A 25462-nucleotide genomic window follows, 5' to 3' on the forward strand; every position below is an offset into this window, starting at 1 on the left:
ACAGACCTGAATCCCGTGTGGAGAACAAGCTGTAAGACCACGTCCTCTGTTGGGGACCACGGATCAAGTCAAGATGGCACCTGGCAGTTTGCCAGGAGCAGTGGTTTGTGAGGCAACGCCACCGAGCCATTGAGATGGTGGAGATTCCTTATGGGCTGACTGCTGTCACTGGATGATGCCAATTGAGTCAAGCTGTGTGTCACCAGTTAGGTATATAGACCTCTGCTGTTTTGCAATAAAGCAGCTCCTGCTACCTACCTTGGGTGCCTGCTACCTTGAGTTCCTGCTCAGTTCCCGCTGAGTTTTCCCGCAATAAAGCAGTTCCCGCTTCAACCTTCAAGTTGCTTGTCACCTCCTGGTTATTTTGCCCAGCTGGACTGTGGCAGTCCTCCATGACAAGGCTTCCATGCAGAAGGGCCCTAGGGAAGCCTTCTCATCTCCCAGCCAGCAGCCTCCTGGATAGGCCTTCAGGTCCCTCAGTGTTCCCACTGTCCTGGGTCCTGACACACCCTGTCCAGAACCTCGTCCCTATAGCTAAATGCACCAGGGCCCTCAAGTGAAGCTGCACTGCCCCAGGACCTCTACCCCCCCTTGTTTTCGAGGATATGCTTCTGTAAATGCAGTCTTCAGTTTTATCCATTAGTATGCATATTTCACTATTATCAAAAACCACAACTTCCATGGATCTGTGTGTGTGTGGTCCTGGGGATTGAACCCAGTGGTAGAGATCTACCACTGAGGTCCACCTCTAACCCTTTTTATTTTGAAACAGGGTCTTAATAAGTTACCAAAGCTAACCTTGAACTTGGGATCCTCCTGCCTCAGCCTCCTAAGTCACTGAGCTTTCTGTGGATGTCTATGGAGGCTTCCTCTTATAGGAAAGATGGATTATTCATCCCACCTCCTGCCCCACTCTTCTCCTAGATGGCTCCCAACTTCTCACCAGGGCTTGGTCTCTTGGTCTTGCAGATGACCTTCCCCCACTCAGGACAGCAAAAGGTGCTCCCATTAGCCAGGAAATTCCAAGGAATCAGGAGCTGTACCAGGAACCAGGGCAGAGTTCCCAACAGCACGTCCCCGCCCCTGGCTGCTGTTTCCCCTCCTGTGGGCTTCCTCTGAGCCTGGTGTGGCTTTTCAGGGGACCCAAAGTAACAGAGGCTTCCCGAGAGGAGACGCCAGCGGAAGTACACCCTCACGTTTAAGGCCATGTGAGGGCACGGCCGGCTGGTTTCCTGTCCTGCGGGAGACTGGCCATCAGACCCATCCAGAATGCCCAGAGATGAAAAGCACAGTCCTTCCTACCGTCTGACCCCATGAAAAAGTTAGTCGCAGGATAAACACTGAGGCCTGGACTCTTGGGTTTATAGTGTCTGTGAGCTCCATCTTATTAGAACAAGAAGGCCATCCTGTATTTGTGTGCAGCTGAGTGGGGAACAGAGGCAATATCAAGTCTGTGTGGCCCCGGGTGTGCAAGGCTGGCCTCTGGAATCCCAGCCCTGGTCGCAGAGCTTCTCCCCAGTGCGCCAGGCCTGCAGCCGCGGCTCACAGTCACAGAGTCCTCACTCATAGCTGCTTCTCACAGCTTTGCTCTCTTAGTTTTTTTTCTGATGTCAACAAATGGCTGCATCAGGCAGCAGCTCCCATGGTTTAGAGGGTGGGGCCAGAATAGAGGCAGAGGTTTCTCCTCTGAGCCTGTTACAAGCCGGCAACACAGCCTGTCTCAGGATGGTCCTGCACTGGAGTTGCTCACAGTGGGAAGGACAAGATTTCAATCAAGAATTGTCATTGTAGAGTAGGTGTAGGTAAGTGATTCTAGACCACGGGTCAAATGCCTGTGGGAATACAGAGGAGAAGCATTCTCCTAGCTGGGAAATCAGGGAAGCTTCCTGAAAGAGGCGCTGTTTAACTTGCAAGATAAACAGAATTTGGATATTTTGTGATAGAGGTGAAGATAAGAAACAGGAAACACATGGGGTAGGAAAACCACCCCCACACTACAGGAATGGGAGCGTCACGAATTAGGTCCCCATCCAGATGACAAGGACGTTTGAGACCGTTGTTTTTACCACTGCCTCATGCCCTATTGATCATCTCTCAGCTCTGAACAGAACCTTCTAGGAGCATCAAAGATGGGAGGGGAAAGTGGGGGCGTGAACTGAAATCGATTCCCACACATGTATCAGCCGTTGTCGGGATGGACCCAGCTACTGGGGTGACTATAAAGCCCTAATGATTTCTTAATAAAAGAGTAATCTGCAAATAGCAAGCCGAGAGCCACTGGGCCCAACTCCACCTGGAGGGTGTGCACGATCGCCCCCGGGAGGCGGAACAGGCCCCTGCCCCAGCTCAGGATCCCGGATTCAGTTCCCCAGGAGGAAAACTGCTGCCTGGGGCCACTGCTGGACCCTGCTGCCTGCGGATCACAAAACAGAGGGACGGAAGGCCTGCTGCAGGAGGAGGGGGGCATAAGGGCAGCACAGTGACAGGACAGCTCCTGACCTCCAAGGCCTGAGTGCACTTCTACTGCGTCATTCAACACCCAGAGAGAGACAGAGGAGGGCCGAGCACCTCCAGGAATCTCTTATGAGAAAACTACCCCCCACCACATCCCTCCATCCACAGGCCCTGTCCTGCGAGTCAGCATCAGGCACAACAGCGGGGTGACAACAGGAAGCTCACGCGCACTGAGATCCCGCATTTCAGATACGGACAGTGGGGTTTGTAGGCAGGCCCGAGAGGACCGCAAGTCCAAAGCCAGCCTCAGCAACCTTGTGTCGCTCTAAGTCACTTAGTGAGGGAGTCTTAAAAATTAAAATTAAAAAAAGGGGGGGCTGGGATGTGGCTCAGTCGTTAAGAGCCGAGAAGAAAGAAAAACAAGGCCCAGAGGGCAGTGGGGGCTGGGTTCTCATCTGGACCCCGAGCTCCGTGAATCGAGGACTCCAAGGGTCTCACCTGTCACTGTTGCCTCCAGCAGGTGACAGGATGCTGGGCGTGTATGCGCACTGAGGGCGTCTCTGGTGAAGGAGGCCTGACAGACCACCCGAGTGGAGAGCGGCCACAGAGGAGGGGCAGGCAGAGGAGCCGCGGACATCTCCTTAGGAACCCGGAGTACGCAGAGTGAGGGCCAGAGCTTCACTGGAACTCACCAGTGGGCCAGTGAGGAAGATGCTCAAAGCCTGGGTCGGCTGATAGAGAAAACATCCAACACGACCGTTAGCTCTCCAGCTGGACTTCCTGCACACAATGGCCACGTGCGGGTTCAGAAGTAAAAGACGTTCTTGTGAGGAAAGGAGAGCGTGGATGTAGAGAAGGGCCTGGGTGGAGGCCAGCTTTCACTCAGGTAGCTCTAGGTGCCTGCGTGGCTGGGATCAACACTCAGGAATGACCAGACCTTGGACAACCAGATTTGGAAATCACCCCATGAAAGGGACCAAAGCCACGGGAAGAACATCTGACATATTGGACCAAGATCACACTGATCACACTGGAAAACTGTCTCGATGTCAGCCTTTGCCCGTGGCCATTGAGGTCTTAGTAAAATTGCTACTTTGTTATTTATAAGAAGTCACCATCCAAATGCATATTATTCAGACACCACTGTTCACATACAAAGTGTGCAATCTAAGTAGCCCTGGTTGTCCCCTGCGCCCCTTCAGGGTAGCCCCTGGAGGCTGAGCCCCGGAGGTCCACCGTGGAGGGAGGAGACGAGGCTGAGATGTTTGGGGCTCTCCCAACACGACACATTCTCCTCTGAGGCATCACAGTGACACCAACTGGCCCAAGGTGCACAAAAACCAGAAACACGAGAGTGGACTGAGTGCTCTTTTATACCCCCCCCCCCGTGGGAACTGACCCACTCTTGCAGGACCTCGGCAGCTCGCAGCCAGAGCCAGCCCCGCACAGGGTGTCCATTACAGGAGCGCAGCCAAGGCCCGGGAAGGGGAGCCCCCTCCTCCCCTGCCCAGCAGGTCTGCTGTGGACACTGCAAATGGACACGTGTAGAATATGACGCCTGACATGGGACAGGGTGTGCTGGGGGAGGAGAGAGGGAGAGAGACAGGCTCTCAAGGCTCAGTACTCTTAGGGATAGAGCTGGGCTCCCCCTCGAATTCACAGGTAAACCCCCAGCCCCAACAGGACCTTATTTATAAATAGGGCTTTAAACTGGTGACCAAAGTTCTGACACCTGGTGCATTCCCTGGAGCACTAGGACTGGCATCCTATGAGAAGAGGAAGAGACACCAGGTGTATGAGAAAATGCAGACCTCACTGTCCCGCTCAGACCCCCCCCTCCCCTTCCCTAAGCCCTGAGACCACCAGGGTAAAATGGGCAGGTGCTTACACAGCCACGCGTGGACGGTACACACATGTGCACACCCGGTGCCGACACTCCCGATACAAAAGACCCCACCCCGTTAGGGACTGAAGCTGGCCTGGCCTGGGTGGGGCCTTGCAGGGGTTGGTTAGTTCCCACTCCTGAGAGCGGGTTTTCTAAAGGGCTTTTCCGGTGCCGGTGCGTCCCGGGATGAGGTGGGTGGCACTGCTTTTCCTCCTGTTACTTGGGAAACATCGGTGCCCCTGCCCCGGGGAAGTGCTCCTGTTCCGTGGGTCCCCCAGGGCTGGAAGAACACAGACCGGGGAGGCCAGGGGTTGGAGTCCAGGGCGAGTCTAACTGCTCCTGAGTGGCCCTGCAGGACAGCGCTGATACAGCTCCCTGAGACGCTCTGTGTCCTGCAGCAGCTCAGGGGAGCCCTGGGGGTGGGGGTGCTGCCTGCCTTCCTGCCCACTGCGTCCCCTCTCTGATCTTGTAGATGGCAAATTACTTTCCCTGTCAAGCACTTTCCTTCATGGTGTGCTCCGGCCGCACTCTCGAAGGCAGATCATCTACACATGGCCTGGCTGCTGCCTGATAACTAAACAGCACCTGGGCCTCTGACAGATTGTGCCTTTTCCCATGAAAATTGCTAGTCATTTTTTTCTTTTCTCATAAACTGCTGTGAGCACAATGAATCAGAAAGCTCTAGGTTTACACCAGCAACTGCATACTGTCTAAAATGAGATGCGTCAGGGACCTTGGCAGCAACATCAATTTAGGGAACCGAAGTGTTTGCTTTTTTCAGTTTCGATTTGATCAAAAGTGAAGAGAGTGAAGAGTCAGAAATTACAGCTCTCCTATTCTGGCCTTAATCCTTACCAGACACTGACCTTAGTAGAAGGGAGGGTTCAAAGAAAGAACATCACATTGAGGGGGAGACTGACCAGTGATGACTATGGAATCAGGAGACAGTGTCTCCTTGTCCAGCCCAGACCCTCCGCCTGCCCCTGAACTCTGACACCACCAGGTTAAAATGGACATGTCCAAGGTGTGCATGGATGGATACACACGTGGGCGTGCACAGACATGTGCATGTGTGCGACTCATTCCAGTTTCCTGGAGAATCCCAACAGATTCCAACAGGGTCTCCGTGCGGGGAACACACACAGCATCATGATATTTGCTAGGGGAGGGAAGAGTCACGCCCTCTTCTCGTGCGTGGGCTCCAGCTTGTCTTTCTGCACAGCCTGCCCTCCTGCACACCCCCAGCACCTGGAAGACTCCGTCCAGCACGTACGATAAGTGCATCCATGAGAGATGGACAAGTTCTGGTCCTTCTCTTGGCACAGCACTTCTGATCAATCAAGACATGGGGACAAGTGACAATGGCCTCCAGGGGCGGACACTGTCTGGCCTGAGGACGTTAGGAGGTTGCACAGAAGAGGAGACTCCCTGGAGGGAGTGGAGGAGGTGGCTTCTGCCCAGGGCACCCTGGAACACAGTTCCCAGCCGTGAATGGCAGGCCACATCTGTCCCCTCCCCCCCCCACCCCGCAGAGGATGGAAGGAAAGGGTTGGCCTGAGTGGGGGAACAGGCTACAAGCCCAGACGAGTGAGGAGACAACCCAGCTCTCCCCACACCCAGAGGACAAGCAGCCACCACTCACGGAAGGAAAAACTGACCCTCCTTAAAAGAAAACACTAAAGGTTCTGGAAGAGAGGTTCCGACTCAGGATTTGGGGGGCCCTGAGGAGAAGAAGGGGCAAATAGGCAGAGGACAGTGGAGGCAGAAGCCGACCTGTGTGGTTCACGCTGGGCTGACCGCAGAACGCTGGCCGCAGACAAGACCCTGCTTCATGGTCCACAGGGTCCCCAGAGAAACAGCCCGAGTCCAGGTCCTGCCCACAAGGCACCTCCTGGGACCGAGGGCCACTGTCATTGGGGAGTGCACTGATGGAGAGGTCAGGTGGGCAGACCCCCTGGGGGAGTCTGAGGACACAGAAACCAGAGCATCAGAAGACCCACCGACAAGGACGAGGACTCCGAGGAGAGGACACGCAGCCCCCTCCTGTGCACAGCCTGCCACAGCCAGCTCCAGTCCCAGGGGGCAGCCTGGTCTCCAGGACAATCAGGCAGGCTGAGCGGCTGGCTCCACACTGCACACTCCCGGGGTGTCAGAGGGGGACCAGGAAGGGAATCCCCTCAAGGCACACATGGGGCCTGTGGGCAGGGCAGGCCGCTCTGGGAATCAGTCCCATGGAAACTGAGGCGGAATGCAGCGGACGGAGGTGTGACTCCGGCTCCAGTCAGTCAGGCGGCCTGACGTCCCCCATGTGGTCTCCTAGTCTACAATACCTGGAGTGTGTGGCCCCATGTTGGCTTCCTGGGGCTGCTGTACCCATGCCACGTAAAATGGGTAGCTGCAAACAACCTCACCATCTCCTCTCGAAACTCTGGGAGTCGGGAGGCTAAGAGCCAGGTGCAGCGGGGGGCATGTCCCCAGTGGAGTCACAAGGGGACATGTCCACAGCCATGCTGCCTCTCCCAGCTCTGGGGCAGAGGCAGTCTCCCCCTCGGACGCAGCTGTACCACTCCATTCTGTGCCTGTGTGTGTGAGGACACCAGTCACGGGTTAGGGCCACACAAATCCAGCACGACCTCACGGGATTACTCTGCAAACGCTCCATTTCCCAAATAAGGCCATTCACAGGTACAAGGTGGACGGGAACTGTGAGGGACACTATTTAACCCAGCACTTGGGGGGCTTGCGTGGGGGATTAAACGAGACACTGCAGATGAACTGCCACAGGAGCTGGCTTTGACAGAGTAGGAAGCAACACACCTGCCTGGTGCTCCTCCAGGACCTGAATGTTCTCCTTTCAATCCCTGTCCAAAGGAACCACCCAATCCCGAGTTCTCATTGTCTTACAGTTGTCATGATTTCCTGAGCCTTTGTCTATCTCCAGCTGTCTTCCCTGTATAATTATAAGATAAATTTATTCTAATTTGCAACACAGTTGCCCGAGATGTTCCTGAAGCCACGTTCCACTTCTGTGCATCTCCACCCACAGTGAGTACGGCCCAATCAGCACCAGTCAAGGTCCTCAGGCTCTTTAATGCTCCCATCATACCTCTTAATTCTCTCTCTCTCAAGTGACAAAAGTAGCAACATTTATTATGCATGTACAGTGGTAACACCCGAGATGTCACCTGAAGGTCTCTGCACGTATTACCCAGCTAATCCTCGCAGGTGTGACTCTCAACTGTATTTGCAGGTAGGAAGGGAGACCGTCTGCTGCTGGCCAGGGATCTGAGCCAGCGTGGGGGGGACCTCCACCAACTCCGGAGCGTCATGAGCCATCCAGGGGGTGCATGTGGGTCACGGCACTTGGAAGCCCGGTGGATAGAAGCATCTGGTGTCTGTGGACATTTTCTCTGGTCAATTGCCCAGGGACAATGTGGATTTCTATCCCGCTCTGCCAAGGCCCACACAGCACCTGAGATGGGTGTGACCTGCCAAGATGTCAATCACCCTGCTGACCTCAAGACATCAGGAAGCAAGACTCTGCCCTTAAACCTTATCCCTGCCTCTGACGTATTCCCTTAAGTAAACTACCACGGCCAGCTTCCCTCTGTCTAGCTCCAGAACCCACATGGACTGGACGTATCAGGGGCATCGCTTCTGGAAATACATTTCTGGCCATTTGTGTTTGGTTATTCACTAACTATTTGAGACTTTAGGTTTTAGGGTGGCTTACGTCCTCCTGGGCAGGAAGAGGAATCCCCCAGTGAGACTCTGGCCATCGCCCCCGTTACCAGAGCAGAGCACAGTGCTGGCCCTGGCCATGTGGTCACCATGCCCTCCCACCCGACGTGGAGGCCGGCACTGCCCTTGGGTGTGTTCCTGGAGTCACTTCCTCTCCTACCCAACTACAGAATCATCTCCAGAAACGCAGGGGGTCAGGCTCATCGCATGCTCACTCACCCCAGCACCTGCCCAGGGAACTCACTCACCCCAACACCTGCCCAGGAAATTCCTTTCAAATGGAACCATTAAAAAAAAAAATGAAGAGGTTCTCCATCTATCTTATTAATGCTTATAAAGAACGTTCCTCTCATTTTTCAATTATTCTTATAGTGCCTAGAAAAGTTGTGGCCGTACAGCAGGCAGTTAAAATAATGAGGCCTTCTCAGGAATCTGAATACGGTGCTGATGAAATATTGAGCCACGCATTAACCTCATACCGAATCCTCCAGAATTTAAATGCCCTTAATTTCCAACTTTTATGATTTCGTATTTTACAATTGGGCACCTTCAATCACCCAGCAGCTGCTGCCTATTAATCGAAGGCACATAGTCCAATGGACATCGCTGTGTGAAATTCTGTCCTCAAGACAGACTTATGAAATTCTTAATAAACACAGCTTAATAACTAACAACAATTAATTATCAATTAATAGATTGTATAGTTATCTTCTGCATGTTCTAGGCATATTTTTAGAGGTCTCTGGGTGATCTAAAAAAGAAAGCTGTTATTTCCTGTGGATTATGAAGAGAAGGTAAAGTCAAACCCTTGACAAATCAACACCTAAATCAAAATGCCTTCAAGACCTGGTTCTAGAAGGCCAGGGGAGTGTGGGCTACATTAACTAAAATTGGGAATGGAAGCAGAAATTGTGGGGGGAAGAGTGAGGTAAACATTCAACTATGAACCTGTTAAGTCATAAAGTAAGGCACAGAGAGAGAGGAACGGGGCCGGGCTGGGCTCGCGGGGCAGCGCTCACCCATCCAGGTGAGGCCCTGGGCTCCATCAGCACCACCTACAGATGAAACAGAGGTACTGCAGCCACCTACAACTAAAATATAGCTACCTTTTTCCAAAAATAAAAGAAGAAAAATGCTGAGTCTGTAGAACCCCTGCAGCAGCCGCTGGCCCTGCCCTTGACCTCAGGCAGAGAACTCAGGAGACAGCACGGCAAGGGTCTGAACCGCATCCGAGACCACCTCCTTGTGGGATTACGGCTCAGCTAACCTCACCATCAGAAATCAGCCTGGGGACCCTGTGACGTGACAGATCCCGCCCTGTCCTCGGCTCAGGCCGCCCTGACACAGCAATCTCTTCTTGGAGACTCGGCTTCCTGGTCTGTAAGTGGGGAGGAATCCAGTGACTTCTGGTGGCTCCTGGGAGGGTCAGGAGGGACACACAAAGCTGGGATGGAGTCGGGCTTGCCTGCAAGGTGCCAGATGACGCTGACACCGCAGTCACCTCTAGCAGAAGTCCTGTGAGCAGGAGTAAGATGGGAGACCCCCGGAAGCAGCGACTGTGGAGAAGCCCGCATCCCCACCTCGGCCTCCTCTCCCCCTCCCCGCCTTCCTGCTCTCCATCTGTCTCTGACTCTCTCTCTCTCTCTCTCTCTGTGTGCTCGTCTTTTGAGTGGTATAACTCAAAGTTGCATTAACAACAGTGAAGGAAAATTTAAATTTTCTTTAGGGAGAACAGAGTTACTGAACACACTCTAGACAGTGCAGTTTATTAAACTGACAAGTCGAAACTAAAATATCCCCAATTCCCCGGAGGGAACAAGGAAGCATCAGAGATATTCAAAGTGCACTTACAAGTGTGAGATCTACAAAGTGTAAAAACATCTGCACTGACTTTCAGGGACACGCTACAAACCTCAGCGTGAATGGCACCAGGCAAGTCCTCTGGAGCAGGCCCCTGGTCCCTTCCCTCCACAAGCCAACGCCGACTCAGTGCGCAGAAACACAGGGTGAAGAAGAACGAGTCACACAGACACAATCCGAAGAGTTTAAGCAACAATTTAAGTGGAGGCTGCTTCTTCTTAGGACAATATAGAGTTTTAACTCTCTCAGGAGCATCAACGTGTTGACTGCGGTGGTGGCTTAACTCTAAATGAAAACGTCACTGAATCCTTTCCTCTGGACACATTTCTACAAGAAGCAAAGCGCATACGTGCTGGGGAAAGGAGGGTGCCTTGGGGACAGGGCTTGGGGACAGGGCTTGGGGACAGGGTTTGGCTTTCCAGCACAGTCTACTTCCTCACTACAAGAGGCTCACACACGCCCTCCAGGGTGCTCCCCAGGCAGGGGTGTGTGTGTGTGTGTGGGAGTGTGTGTGGGAGTGTGAGTATGTGTGAGTGTGTGTGTGTGAGTGTGTGTGTGAGTGTGTGAGTGTGAGTGAGTGTGTGTTTGAGCATGTGTGTTTGAGTGTGTGAGTGTGTGAGTGTGTGTGTGAGTGCGTGTGTGAGTGCGTGTGTGTGAGAGTGTGTGTGTGTGTGTGCGTGTGTGTATGTGTGTGTGAGTGTGTGTGAGAGTGAGTGTGTGTGTGTGAGTGTATGTGTGAGTGCATGTGTGTGTGTGCCCATCATTGCTCACCTAGGCCAAGTCCATGAATACAGGGACAGGACATTTGGTCCTCCCCACCTATCAGTTCTATTTTTTTTTTTTTTGGCTATAGAGTTTTTAAACATTGCAATGGAGATTTCACCTGTAAAAAGTTATAAGGCCTTTACTATTATGTTATGTGTTGTATTATTATATTATGTGTGCACACTTGTGTTTTGTGTTATATGTTTGAATGTACATATGTCCATATATCATATATGATGAGCCTCATGAAAAAATGGATCAAAAAAAAAATTTTTTTTTATTCACGTGATTTAAATGGTTTAATTTAAATTGGGTAAATAACTGTTAAGAATTATTTTAATATATAAACAAAAAAGGAGGTTAACAGATCTGTTTGTTTACTTTCACCTATCCTTTTCATTATATTTAATAATTCTTTTCAAGATAATGTAAATTGTTAAGAAAATTGTTTTCTTTTAGGGCCTTCTGGAATGTTACACAATGTTTTCTTTAGCCATTATTGCCAGAATTCCTATCTTCATCCCTGTGCCGGTGAAGACAAAGATAAAAATAATCTACAGTTTCTGCAATTTTTGCTGATGATGTCATCGGTGGTACAATTTTTCCAACAAGAGCTGTCGATTGGCTTGGTATATCTTCCTCCCTTCTGCTTGTCATGATCGTTCAGCTATTTGGGGGCCAACAGAGGTGAGGCAAAGAACCTCACCCCCCCGCTGGTACCTCTCCACAGGTGTGGCTGTATACTGGACCGGTAGTCAATGACGGGTAAGATCCAATTACAATGGTACCAACCTAAGACAGGAGGCTGACGCCCTGAGGTCAGCTCATCCGAAGACGGGTAAGGACCATATGTAGTATTGGACGACCTAAGGCAGGCACGGTCCCCAAGCCACATGCTTGTTGTTTAAACAGAGAGGGGGAGATGTTGAGAGCCACAGCCAAAGGGGCCCCAGCAAACTTCCAGCTGCCAGCAAACTTACAGTGGCCCCAGCAACATCTAGCTGATTGGCTCCTCTGCAGTGATGTTCATTGGGCTGTTTCCCTGCCCTTCAGACTGCCAGCTGATGATTGGCTCACAGCGGCCCCAGCAACATCTAGCTGATTGGCTCCTCTGCGGTGATGTTCATTGGGCTGTTTCCCTGCCCTTCAGACTACGGAACTGCTCATTGGGGGACTTCTTTGGCTCCGCCCACGCGACCCAGCCAATCGGCCTCAAGAGCAGGAGGATTGGGGGAGGTGGTGAGGTTTGTGTGGTGAGAGGCTTGTGGGAAGCCGGTGGTGGCAGTTGGGCTCTGAGGGTTTTTTCCTTTGGAGCTGTTTTGCTTGGCGTTTGTAGTTCTAAAAATAAAGTTAGTTTCTTTTGACAAGTGGCTCCTGAATTGTGCCCAGCCAGACTGCGGCACCTAATCCCAATGCAGTGGCCTTAGGTGGGACCTGGGGAGGCCATCATATTTAAATGAGGTCAAAGGAGGTTTTCCTGTGCTGGGATTAGGGCCCTTAAAGGAAAGGAAGAGGTTCCAGAGCTTCCTCTCATCCCACGAGGCCACAGCAAGGAGGAGCTGCGTCAACCCAGCCGCCCTGACCTGGGTCATTCCAGCCTTCAGAAGACGAGAAAGGAATGTGTGCAGAAGGCCACTCAGTCGGTGACATTTTGTAAGACACCCTCCGTGGTCAGCCCCTGACTGCACACCGTCGTCATGCAGTGCCGTCAAACAGCTGTTAGAAATCCCCACTCTGCTGAGCCTCAAGCCCCTCACCTTCTGATGCCCATGCCCACCCTCCCTATGGCGGGGCGCTGCTGCCCTGGTAACGGGATCTTCCCTTGCCAGCTCTTCCCTTGGCCGGCACTGGAAGTGGTACACAGGGCACCTCCCTGGGGACATCCTCCTCCAACACTTCAGAAACTTATTTTATTGTCATCAAGAGCGAAGGAGCAAGATGTCACCGTCCAGACGTCTTCTCTCTGAGCGTGGCTGCCACCCGCACGGCTACCACCAATGCTGCTGCCACCCTGCGGTCGCCTGGGGTCTTCTCTCTGGGTGCCACTGATGCCACCCCAATACCACTGGCCCAACACCACTGTCACTGAAACCGCTGCTGCCCCCAGAGGTCACCTGGGTGACATTGTCCCACAATTGTAGCTGCAGCCACTGCTGCTCCTGTCCCACTAGAGCTGCCACCAACCACCACCACCACCACTGCCACCACCGCCCAGCGGTCTGCCTGCTGCCAGGGAGACTCCAGGTTTGGTTGCACATGGCTGCATTCATCTTGGAACGCTGGCCAGGGTCTGGGGGCCAGGGTGGGGGTCCCTGAGGGTCTGGCTGCACCTGGGTCTTCCTGCTGAGAGTGCTGGTGGCCCCGTCTTGCTGCTGCCTCTCGGGGTCGCTCCTCTGAGTGGGCATGTCCCTGGTGGTCTCTGCAAGCTGGCGCAGCCCTGGGATCTTGGGACTGCAGTGTGGCCAAGCCTGGGGTAGCTGAGGCCCAGGTTAGTAGGAAAGTGTCTGGTCTGCGAGGGCTGATCCAGGCCTGGCCGTCCTGTGAGACGTCGGGACAGGCCTGAGAAACTTTTGAACGTTGACAGAGACGGTTCGATTTTCCACCAAGATTCATTTTATTTTATTTTATTTTTTATTCTCTGACATCTGTACCATATTTGGAGCAAGGTGTTTTTATGCATCAGTGTTTGGAGGACAGTGATATATGAATGGTGTTTTGCAGTTTTGTTGTGTTCTTATATTTTTAATTTTTTTCTTTGTTTGTATTCTTCCTCTCTCTTGTCTGTTTTCCTGGATTCTCTTTCCACCTTTCTCCAACCAACAGCCAATCTCTGTCGTTTCCTCTTCCACCCTTCCCGTGAATTTGTGCTTCTAGCCTCTCCCTTACTCCCTCTTCATCATCGAGTACTACACTACTGCTGTTCTCCCGCCCATTTGAAATTGTGAACCATTTCAGCAAATTTTCTGTTTATACTGTAGACAGCTATTGGACTCATTATTTTGGTGTATTGCGAGAAAGCACTAGATGCCTTGGTGGGTTCTGTTAGGTTGAAGGCTATATACTGTTTACACTGGGTGCTGCTGATATTGTCTTACCCTTAAAGGAAGGTACCAGAAACCTTCAGGGACAACACAAGTCTAAGGGTAGAACCTGTGCTGCCCCAGATCCACACCCCTAGATGGGAAAACACACAAACAGCATGAAAAAACAAGAGAACAAAACTCCCCAAACAAACCCAGATGCCCCAATGACAGAATCCACTGATAACACAGTAGAAAAAAAGCCCAAGAAAGAGTTTAGATTGTACATAAACTGATCTTCCAGGTAAAGGATGGTATAAAGAAGGAACTCAGAGAAAATGAAAGTGAAAGATCACTTAAGTAAAGAATTAACAATTAAAAAAAACAGGCAGAAATCCTTGAAATGAAGAAACCAAATTATAAATTCAATGAAAAGTATCACCAACAGACTAGACCTCGTGGAAGACAGAATCTCAGGCAATGAAGAAAAGATATATCATCTTGAAAATAAAGTTGACCATGCAAAAGTGGTAAGAATCCATGAACAGAGCCTCCAAGAATTATGTGATAACAGGAAAAGACCAAACTTCAGAGTTGCAGGATAGATTCAAACCAAAGAAATGCACAACCTTTTCAATAAAATAATATCAGAAAATTTCCCAAACCTAAAGAATGAAATGGAAAAATCAAGTACAACAGGCTTATAGAACCCCAAATGTACAAAACTACAGCAGTCCCACACCAAAGCATATTATAGTGAGAATCACTAAAATACAGAATAAGGATAAAATATTAAAGGCTGTGAGAGAAAAAAACACATTACATATAGGGATCTCTATATATACATGTATTTCTCAAAACTAGGAGATCCAAGGATAATATATTTCAAGCTCTGAAAGAAAATGGATGCCAACCAAGAATTTCTATCCTCATATCAGATAAAGAGGGTCTTAAGCCAAGGTTAACCAGAAGGGACCAAAGCAGACATTTCATACTGCTTAAGTGAATCACACATCAACAGGTCATAACAATCATAAAAATTTATGCCCCAAACAATGGAGCATCTACATACATCAAACAAACCCTTCTCAATTTCAAGAATCAAATAGATTACAACCCAATAATACTAGGTGACTTTAACACACCTCTCTCACTACTGAACAGATCTTCCAAACAAAACCTAAATAAGGAAATTATAGAACTTAATAATACAATCAATAATTTAGTCTTAACAGACATATATACAATACTTCACCCATCGATGAGTGAATACATTTTCTTAGCAGCAGCATACAGCTCCTTCTCTAAAATAGATGATACCTTATGCCACAAAGAAACTCTTAGTAAATTTTTAAAAACATAGATAATACCCTGCATTTATCATATCATACTGGAATGAAATTAGAAATCAATGATAAAATAAAAATAGAAGCTACTCTATCAAAGGGAGACTAAATAATACAGTATTGCATGATGAATGGACAGTAGAGTAATCAAGGAAGAAATAAAAAAATTCTTAGAAGTAAGTGAGAACACTGATAAAACCTATCAAAATCTCTGGGACACAATGAAGGCAGTGCTAAGAGGAAAGATTATTGCATTAAACTCATTCATTATTGAATAAAAAGTCAATGAATAAATGACATAATGTTATATCTCAAAGCCCTAGAAAAGGAAGAACAAATCAATACCAAAAGCAGTAGAAACCAGGAAATAATTAAAATCAGAGATGAAATCAATAAAATTGAAACAAAACAAACAATTGAAAAATTGACAAAGTAAAAAGTCTTTTTTTTTTAAATAATAAAATAGATAAACCCCTAGCCATGTTAACAAAGAGAAAGAGAGAAAACTCAAATTACTAAAATACATGATAGAAAAGGAAATACCACAACAGACACATCTGAAATACAGAAGATAATTAGCAATTACTTTGAATATTTATACTCCAATAAAATAGAAAATATCAAAGACATTGACTAATTTCTAGAGACATATGACCTACCTAAACTGAATGAGGAGGCCATACATGATTTAAACAGATCAATTTCAAATAATGAAACAGAAAATGCCATCAAAGGCCTACCAACCAAGAAAAGCACAGGACCAGATGGATTCTCCGGTGAGTTCTACAAGACCTTCAAAGAAGAATTAACACCAATACTCCTCAAAGTATTCCATAAAATAGAAAAGGTGGAACCCTTCCAAAACTCATTCTATGAGGCTAGTTTCCTTCTAACTAAACCAGACAAAGACACATCAAGGAAAGAAAACTTCAGACCAATACCTCTATGAAAACAGATGTGAAAATTCTAGCAAATCACACACAACAACATACTAAAAAGATAGTGCACCACGATCAAGAGGAGTTCATCTCAGATATGGTTCATCAAACAGAACTCAATAAACACATCAGTAGATGTGTTTAAAAACAAGATCATATGTCATCTCAATAGATGTAGAGAAAGCATTTGACAAAATACAGCACCCCTTCATGTTCCAAACACTAGAAAAACTAGGGATAGTAGAGACATATCTCAATATCATGAAGCTACATATGCTAAATCCAAGGCCAGAATAATTCTAAACAGAGAAAAATCGAAAGTCTTCACTCTAGAAACTGGAACAAGACAAGGATGTCCTCTTTCACCACTTTTATTTAACATCATCCTTGAAACTCTAGCCAGAGCAATCAGACAGAAGAAAGAAATTAAAGGGATACAAATAGGTAAAGAAGAACTCAAACTATCACTATTTGCTGATGACAGGAGTCTATATTTAGAAGATCCAAAATATTTCATCAGAAAACATCTAGAATTACTAAATAAATTCAGCAAAATAGCAAGATATAAAATCAACAGATATAAATCAAACACATTCCTATACATCAGCGATTAATCCACTGAAAGAGAAAGTAGGAAGACTACCCCATTCACAATAGCCCCCCCCTAAATAAAATTCTTGGGAATCAATCTGACAAAAGAGGTGAAATACCTCTACAATGAAAACTACAGGACACTAAAGAAAGAAACTGAGGAAGACCTTAGAATATGGAAAGATCTCCCATGCTCTTGGATAGGCAGAATCAATATTGACAAAATGGCTGTTCTACCAAAACTGCTATACAGATTCAATGCACTTCCTATTAAAATCCCAATGATGTTCTTCATAGAACAAGAAAAAGCAATCATGAGACCCAGAATAACCAAAGCAATCCTTAGCAAGAAGAATGAAGCAGAAGGCACCGCAATTCCAGACCTTCAACTATACCACAGAGCAATAGTAACAATGACAAGATGGTATTGGCACCAAAACAGACAATGGTACAGAATAGAAGATACAGAGACAAACCCACGTAAATACAATTATCTCCTACTAGACAAAGTTACCACAAACATTCACTGGAGAAAAGAGAGCCTATTCAACACATGGTGCTGGGGAAAATGGAAATCTACATGAAACAAAATGAAATTAAACCTCTATCTCTCACCTTGCATGAAGTTCAACTTAAAGTGGATCAAAGACTTAGGCACTACAACAGAGACCGTGGGTCTAATAGAAGAAAAGTAGGAGCAAATGGCCATCATGTCAGCCTGGGATCTGACTTCCTTACCAAGACCCCTAAAGCACAAGTAATAAAATCAAGAAGCAATAGATGGGAGGGATTCAAACTAAAAAGCTTCTTCTCAGCAAAAGAAATAATCAATAATTGAAGAGAGAGCCTATAGATTGGGAGAAAATCTTTACCACAGACACCTCAGATAAAGCATTAATCTCTAGGTTATAAAAAGAACGCAAAAAAATTTAACACCCAAAAACAAATAACCCAATCAATAAATGGGCTAAGGAACTGAACAAACCCTTCACAGAAAAAGAAATACAACTGACCAACAAATATATAAAAAAGTGTTCGACATCTCTAGCAATTAAAGAAATGCAAATCAAAAGCTATAACATTTCATCTCACTCCAGTCATAATGGAAATCATCAAGAACACAGGCAACAATAAGTGTTGGCAAGGATGTGGGGAAAAGGTACACTCACACACTGCTGGTGGGACTGAAAATTGGTGCAATCACTATGGAAAGCAGTATGGAGATTCCTCAGAAAACTCAGAATGGAACCACCATTTGAGCCATCTATCCCAACGCCCTGTCTATACTCAAAGGACTTAAAATCAGCCTACTATTGGGATGTGGCCAAGTCAATGTTTACAGCAGCTCAATTCACAATAGCTAAGCTATGGAACCAACCTAGGTGCCCTTCAATAGATGAATGGATGAAGAAAATATGGCATATATACTTGATGGGGTATTACTCAACTTTAAAGAAAAATGAAATTAAAGCATTTGCTAGTCAATGGATGGGGCCGGAGAATATCATCCTAAATGAAATAAGCCAATCCGAAAAAACCAAATGTTTTCTCTGAGGTGGATGCTAATTCACAATGAGAGGCCAGGCGCTAGGGAAGACTAGAGTTTCTTTAGATTGCACGGAGGGGAGTGAAGGGAGAGGAGGGACACGGGGATAGGAAGGATAGCAGAATGAAACAGACATTATTACCTTATGCACCTACATGACTACAATGAGATTCTACACATATGATCAGAAAGGGGAAATTATTCCCCATTAATGTATGATATAACAAAGCTCATGAATGCATTATTGAAGTGGTACCCCCTTTCTCCACAGAAAAGCCCTCTTCACCATGGCTGATTTTAGGACTATCAGCAAGAGTCCAATGTAGATAAACTTGCCATTTTCATGTCACCCTGTTTACTTGGCCACTGGCCGAGAAGATACCAGCACTCCAGGTGCTGGACACCCCTTACTAGTTTTTCACAAACGTATCAGTATAGTACTTTGAAGAAATGTGCAAACGAGGCCTCTGGCCTTGAGCTGGGCTTCACAGAGATGTCTACATTTTTAAGATAAGTTACAAATGGGCTCCATGGTAACAGCTGGCAGGGGGAGGAGAGAGAGGGGAGATGAAGCTCTCCCTTTCTCAGGTGTGGTCCTTGAAGAGTTAACTTGCCCAAAACAGTGAAAGAAAAAGCTGCTTTATGTGAACTTCTGCAGACTGTGAACTTCTGAGCCCCTCCCCTTACACGCTGGGTATAAAACTCTGAAACTCCCTGAACTCGGGGTTCAGGGGATTGATTGATTACAGCAAAGGCTGTGCCCTCTGAACCTGGCTGCAGCTAAATAACACTGTTTCCTGCTATCTTCAGTGCCTTGGCTCATTTGTTCCTACAACATTACTAATTAAAACAAATAAAAGAATTTTTAAAAAATGAGTGAAGGAGACAGGTGTAGGGAGGTCTGGAGGAGTGCCCAGCGAGCCGGTGAGGACCTGGGGTGCACCACACCTGCTGGCTGCTGCCCTCTCACCTTGATTACTTTACACCAAGGGAAGTGGGACTCCACTATCAGCTCGTTCTCTCCATTGTTACTCACAAGCTCACAAAAACCCACTTCTTCAGTGAAATCCAACTTAAAACTCAACATGGATTATTAAAATGAAAATTATTCTTTGCTTCTCTTGAATTGAAAAATCAAACCTGACGGCTTGTTTAAGTTCACACCTTTATACCAGCATCCATGAACACCCTACCCCACCTACTGCGCTCATTCATTTGCTACACTTGGTTGGCGAGTCTTTGCCAGGCACGTGCAGTCACCAGGAGAGTCTATCTTGGCAAGAAATACTGAGGTCTACTGAGAAGCTCGTGTTGAACCTCACCAAAATGGCACCTCAGTACCCATGTGGAATGATGTCTGTGACGGCAACCCAAGGACAAACTGTGTCATGAAAGCTATAGGAAAGTCTTAGGATAGGGGTAGGAAGATGATGCCAGACCGTTTTTGAAACCACTGAGTCACGCTGATCTTCCTTTTCAGTCTGTATTTTTATATCGCATTTCTCCTGTAAGTCCTTCCATACTGCATCTCTCTGCCCGTGTATCTCACACTCGTACCCTTTCTCCTCTTTCCTTACCCTGCAGCTCCTGGGCTCCATCCCCTCTTAGTGGACAGCCCTGGTTCTCCCACCAGATTCACCAGGAGGAGCGGCCTTGGGCTGCCCTCCACCCACTGACCCTGTCTCCCAGCATCTCTGAAAACTGCCCACTTCAGGCTGATCCCGTCAGACCCCAAGGTAGGGCCTAGACACGGAGATTAAAACTAGAGCTCCTAGAGGACCGGCCAAGCGGCCAGGGCTGGGGCCGCCAGGACGCTTGTCCCAGCCGAAGCCACGCGGGCCACGTGGGACCAGGTCTGGTGGGTCTGGGAGCACGTGGACCCGCTGCAGCCTCAGCCTCGCAGTCTCCAGGTCATCAGCGTCCCTCTCAGATGACTGTGTTCTCAGCGCACACCTGAAGCAGCTCTGACCTCTCCTCCTCCCACACTACCTTACCGTCTCTCTCATCTTCACGGAAAGCCTGTGAAGGAGTCCTCGCGCTTTCCAGGTCCATTTCTATTTCCCCGCTCTGGCTCCCAGCCCTGGAGGTGTTCTTCCCATGATTCACCTGAACCAACCACCTCCATCCCCCTGGGCGGCGGCAGCTGGCCTAACGACCCATCCCTCCTCCTTGGAAGCTTCCCATCACGACCCAAGAAAGCACCTGACCTCATTCTCCTCCTTTCTTCCCGGTGCCTGTGGTTCTGCCGCGTTTCGGGGAATTCTTGGTACAGGGATCCTCGGGTCTCAGCCTTGGATTCAAATCGTATCTGAGTTTGCTCCCTGGGTGAGTGGACCTGCTCCCTGGGCAAGTGGACCTGCTCCCTGGCTTTCCGCACCATCTCTGGGCTCAGGAGCCTCAGCTCTCTATGCCCAGCCAGTGAGGCGCGGCCTGCCGCTCTCAACCTGGGCACCCGGAGGAATCCCTGACTTGTCAGTGCCTTCCATCCTTCTAGTTGTTCAGGCCAAAATAACTGACACTGTCTTTTTTTTTGGGGGGGGGGAGGCACTAGGGATTGAACTCAGGGACACTGAACCACTGAGCCACATCCCCAGCCCTATTTTGTATTTTATTTAGAGACAGGGTCTCACTGAGTTGCCTAACAGCCTTGCTTTTTGCTGAGGCTGGCTTTGAACTCGTAATCCTCCTGCGTCAGCCTCCCAAACCACTGGGATTACAGGCGTGCACCACTTTTAAGTCCATTATTCCTACAGTGAGCAGGACTCTGGCTCCCAAGTTGTGCCCTATGGAATGCACTGAATTTTCTGGGGAAAGCAAATTACAGTTACTAAAGAATGACCTGAGAGCAATGAGAAGATGCTGAACTGTCCAGATGAGCCAGTGTCCTCACACGGGGCCCTAAAAATGGAAGAGGCTGGCAGAAGAGCTGGTCAGAGAGCTGCAAGATAGGAAAGAAAAAGGGCGGAATGCGAAGCAGGAAGGAGCCGGATCCACCTGGGCTGGCAGTGACTACGGCAGAGCAGGCCGGGGTCAGTTAAGGCCGTGGCCTTGGAAGCTGAAGTGGCAGGAGCAGGTCTGAGGACACCTGCCTTCCACCCAGGGAGACCCGCGCCTGGCTTCTGGCCCACACAACTGTGGGGGAACACACGTACGCCCTTTTCAATGCCCAGACTTGGGTGATCTGTCCTGGAGGCAACAGAGAATCAACACCTCCCAGTCAACCAGCACGTCCCACCTGCTCTCTGCTCAGAGACCCCGTTAGCTCCCCTCCGGGCTGAGCCACACTCTCACCTCCTGCCAGCTCTCTGCTCCTGGCCTCAAAGTCCTCTGTCCACCCCACACAGACCCACTGACCCGTTAACTCTGAGGTGGTATTCAGTCTCTTTGTCCCCAACCTCCAGTGGTGTCAGAGCCCCCTGCACACAAGAGCCAGGGCCCTCTGCATGCACCTCCCCACTCCTCCAGGCCAGTGCTCTCCTGCTGTCCCTGCTCAGCCACTTGGCCCCTCTACACTGGTGGTCTGGCTGCCCCTCCAACGCCCAGCAGACGCTCACCGAGATGTCTGCATGATCAGCTCTGGTGTCCACAGCACCTGCCTGGCTGTGGTCACCTCCACCACGCCGACTGCACAGCCCAGGGGCCCAGGTTGTGAGTGCCTCCCTCACAGGTGCCCTTCCAGGGTACAGCACATCCTGGGCGAGCTGACACTCTCTTCCCTGGACTGTCACCTTGGGGTGTCCTTCACCTTGTTCCCACGGCAACAGCTCTGCTCACTCTCCTCCCAGGGAGGTGACTGCTTCCCGTGGGGGGACCTGCTTCAGTCCAGATCCCACCCTTCAGTCATCCCTACAGCTAAACAGCCCTGGGTGAGCTTCACCCACAGCCACCTGCGGGGTAGCCATGTCTTTCTAGGAGCCTGCCGACACGGGACCTCTGGGCAAACCCCAGGAGGAGGAGGGACAACAGCACCCGGTGTGTCCCCAACACCTCACGCCTCTCAAGCCTGCCTTGGGGGACCCCCTCCTCACTTCCTGCTCCTTCCAGACAGGCCCCCCCTGGGCTCCAGGTCTGCGCAGCTGCTGGCCTCTGCCCGCGGGGTCTGCTTTTCTTTCCTCCCCTCGAGCCTTCAGGATCTAAGCAAGCATCAAGGTCACAGCCTCAGCCACCAGGTTCTCCGAGGAGCTCTGCCCAGCAGACGCAGCCCACCAGCCTCCCCGTCACGGTCACTCAGCAGCTGTGTCCTCTGCTCCCAGGTTTATCATTCTCTCTTGACTAGACTGGAAAATTCAGAGGGCGGGGTCCACACTCTTCCTGCTCTGTGAGCACCAAGGTGACAGCACAGTTCTGCCAACAGCAGCTGCTTACCGGGTGAGTTCAGGTGGTCTGACAGCACGGTCCCCAGACGTCACCTTATAAACGTACACCAGCTGCCCGTGGGGCGCCGAGTCCGTCACTTGGCTACTCAGTTTCTTTTTAACCTTGACTTGGTTATTTCCCAATGCCTGCAGATATTTTGCACAGGAGACTTTATAACTTTACAAGTGATGTTTTGTTGCCTTAGTTTGCAGTCCATGTAGGGCTTAAGCGTAAAGACCCGCATCCTGGTGTTCGCCGGGAAACGCCTGTGGCCAGGCCGGACAGCTGCCCCAGCCTCTTCCCCCACTCTCCCGGAAGGGACGGCAAAGGCAGGAGGGCACAGATGTCCAGGGGACACTGTCCCTGCCCTCAGCCTGCTTATGGACTCCAAGAGGAGGTGTCAGTGAAGAGCCACGGGGAGCAGAGAACACCAGGCGGGGGTCCAGAGCCTGAGGCCTCTCAGAGGAGGAGGAGGGCAGGGCCTAGGTCAGGGCCCAGGAAACTGGTCTGGAGGATCCTGCAGGTCCTGCCAGGCCACCCCCTTCAGAGTCCCTCTACTCCACGGTGCTTTACATACAGCAGAGCTCTCCAGGACTCTACTGGACCAGCAAGCCCACGCCCAATCATGGAAAAAAACACTCGAGTCTCATTAGTTCTTCTTGTGTATGACCTGCTGTTTTCTTAGATACAGATTCACAATCCCTGTTTGAAAGCCTTGGAATCACATGTGCTATTAGATTTATGATTTTTCCATATTGAACAAGTTAAAAAAACATAACTAGGTCAGGGAAAGTTCCGCCACTAAATGAGCTACAAAAAAAGAAATTGGTTTCAGAGCTTTTTGAATTTCCGACTGTGCTGAATGCATTGTGAAGAACACCTACATTAATCCAACCACTGGTGTTTGCACCAACCAAGGTCAATAATTTACAGTTGTTTCTTCAAGGCCTTCCTCACCCAGACGCAGAGCTCAAACAGTTCCCTCGCACTAGACCCTGGGCGAAAAGATTCTAACCAGAAACAAGATTCACGCCCAGGAATCTGGGAAAGGTGAGCCCTTGGTCTTTGAAGACAACTGAGATTCAGACTGGAGAGCCTTAGAAACGTGTGGCACCAGGAGCCAGACAAACTCAGCGCAGCCTTGGTGGAAATGAACACAGCTGGCAGCATCTCCATACTGGACCTCTGGGCAGACCACAGAGGGCAGGAGGGACAACAGCACTGAACTAACAAAACACACAGGCCCCGAGACAGAACATAAGATCAGAAATCAGCCCTTACTAGAGACCTGGTCCTCCATACAGGACCCCAGGCAGACCTGGGGAAGGGCCGTGTCTGCCCTGGAGGCGGGGAAACTGGATCCCCACACTGGGAAGACAGAAACTCGGCCCCTCCCACCTGCCCAAAAGGCAACAAACACGGATCAAAGACCTGGAACTCCTAGAAGACAGGGGAACCGCTCCAATGAATCTTGGATAAGGTGACTATTAATTACGTCCTGAGAGTTTTGAGGGAACTGACTTTACTAACCTACCTATCATGTAGGAGCTGACCATCAATGAATTTCACAGTCAGAATCATCAAAGGAAACAATTTCATAAATAAAAATTTCGTTAACAATCTGAATGAATAATTTGGAAAGAAATCACTTGCTTTTCAGATAGCTCTAAAAAAGCAAAATTCAACAATTCCACGTTTTTCATCTTTTGGGGATACTTGCGACTTTTGATAAAGGTTCTTTGGAAAGAGCAATTTTTTCCCCTTGAATATTTCAGACAGTGAAAAGAAAGCATGCTTCAGTATTCAAAGAGGCTTTTTATCTCCCATCCTCCACCCAAACCCAACCAAAACCCACCATGAGAAACCAACCACAGGGGAGGCCTCACCCCACGCCACGCACCTTCTTTGTCGTTGTGGTGGATGATGGCGTCCTGGATCATGTCGGCGAGGTTGAAATGCACTTTCTGGTGCTTCCCATGCCTCAGCCTCCGCAGGAACCCTTCCTGCTTCTGCAAGGCCTTCTCGCGCTCATAGTAGGCTTTGATCTGCTCACAGCGCATGCGCTTCACCAGACGCTGCCGCTGGCCCAGGGGAAGGGACTCCAGCAGGCACTGGTCAATTTCCATCTCATGGGATCGAAACACGTTACATAGCTGAAAGCAACCTGCAACAGACGGAAGGCGGGAGTCACTCGACCTGCTCCCGGGTACTGCTCCAGGGCACACCTGACTTCAAACCACCTGGGGCACAAGCACAAACTAGTTCAGTTCTCTGTGCTTGACATGCACACACAAAGTCCTCTTTACAGATGGGAGACACAAGCAGAGCCGATGTCTTACTCGGCTGGTGACGTGGTGACAATCCCATCACAGAATCAGACATAGATAGGTTGGTTCAATAACTACTAGCATTCTTTCCTAATTTTGTAAACCTACATCAAAGGTCTAAGTGTGGACCATTGTTTTAAACTTCTTCTCACTAAATAATGCTAACTCTGTGCATTTAAATCATTCCAGTTCTCCCAGAACACCGTAAGAAAACTGGCTTTGCATACAACTTAATGTCATAGAGTGCACATACCCTATCAGTTGTTTGGATCCCAACATGGTCACTTCCACCAATTTCTTGCTGAACCTTTTTCATCACGACCAGTGGCATTTATTTCTAAAAGCCCTAGCTATGGTCAAGTGTAAGAGAGAAGGCACAGAGATTTTTCTTTATCATCACAAAATAAAGCATAGGATCCTGGCTGTTGTGGGCTTTGTTTTCCTAATAGAACTTCCATTCTGTTAATTCATAACACTTTTCTTCAAGGTTCTATTTCCTGACCACCACCCAAAACACCGAAATGAAACTTTACAGACATGTATTTACTATTAGGCCAAAATTTCCCTGTTGGCAGAAAATGAATGTTAATCACTGAAAAGTCTAGAATCTGGCTGACCAGGGTGGATCGAGAT

The 25462-nt window shown here is 49.1% G+C and overlaps 1 protein-coding gene across 1 annotated transcript in view; it reads right to left on the reverse strand.

The window, feature by feature from the left end:
• Myo16 (myosin XVI) overlaps positions 1-24658 on the reverse strand; it is a 394733-nt gene extending 370075 nt beyond the window's left edge. The window contains exon 1 of the mRNA XM_026399873.2: positions 24403-24658. Coding sequence (XP_026255658.2) covers positions 24403-24628 — 226 coding nt within the window. The 5' untranslated portion in view covers positions 24629-24658. The remainder of the gene's footprint in view (positions 1-24402) is intronic.
• Positions 24659-25462: the final 804 nt, after the last annotated feature.

Source organism: Urocitellus parryii, chromosome 2 (genome assembly GCF_045843805.1).
Source record: "Urocitellus parryii isolate mUroPar1 chromosome 2, mUroPar1.hap1, whole genome shotgun sequence".
NCBI classification, from domain to species: domain Eukaryota; kingdom Metazoa; phylum Chordata; class Mammalia; order Rodentia; family Sciuridae; genus Urocitellus; species Urocitellus parryii.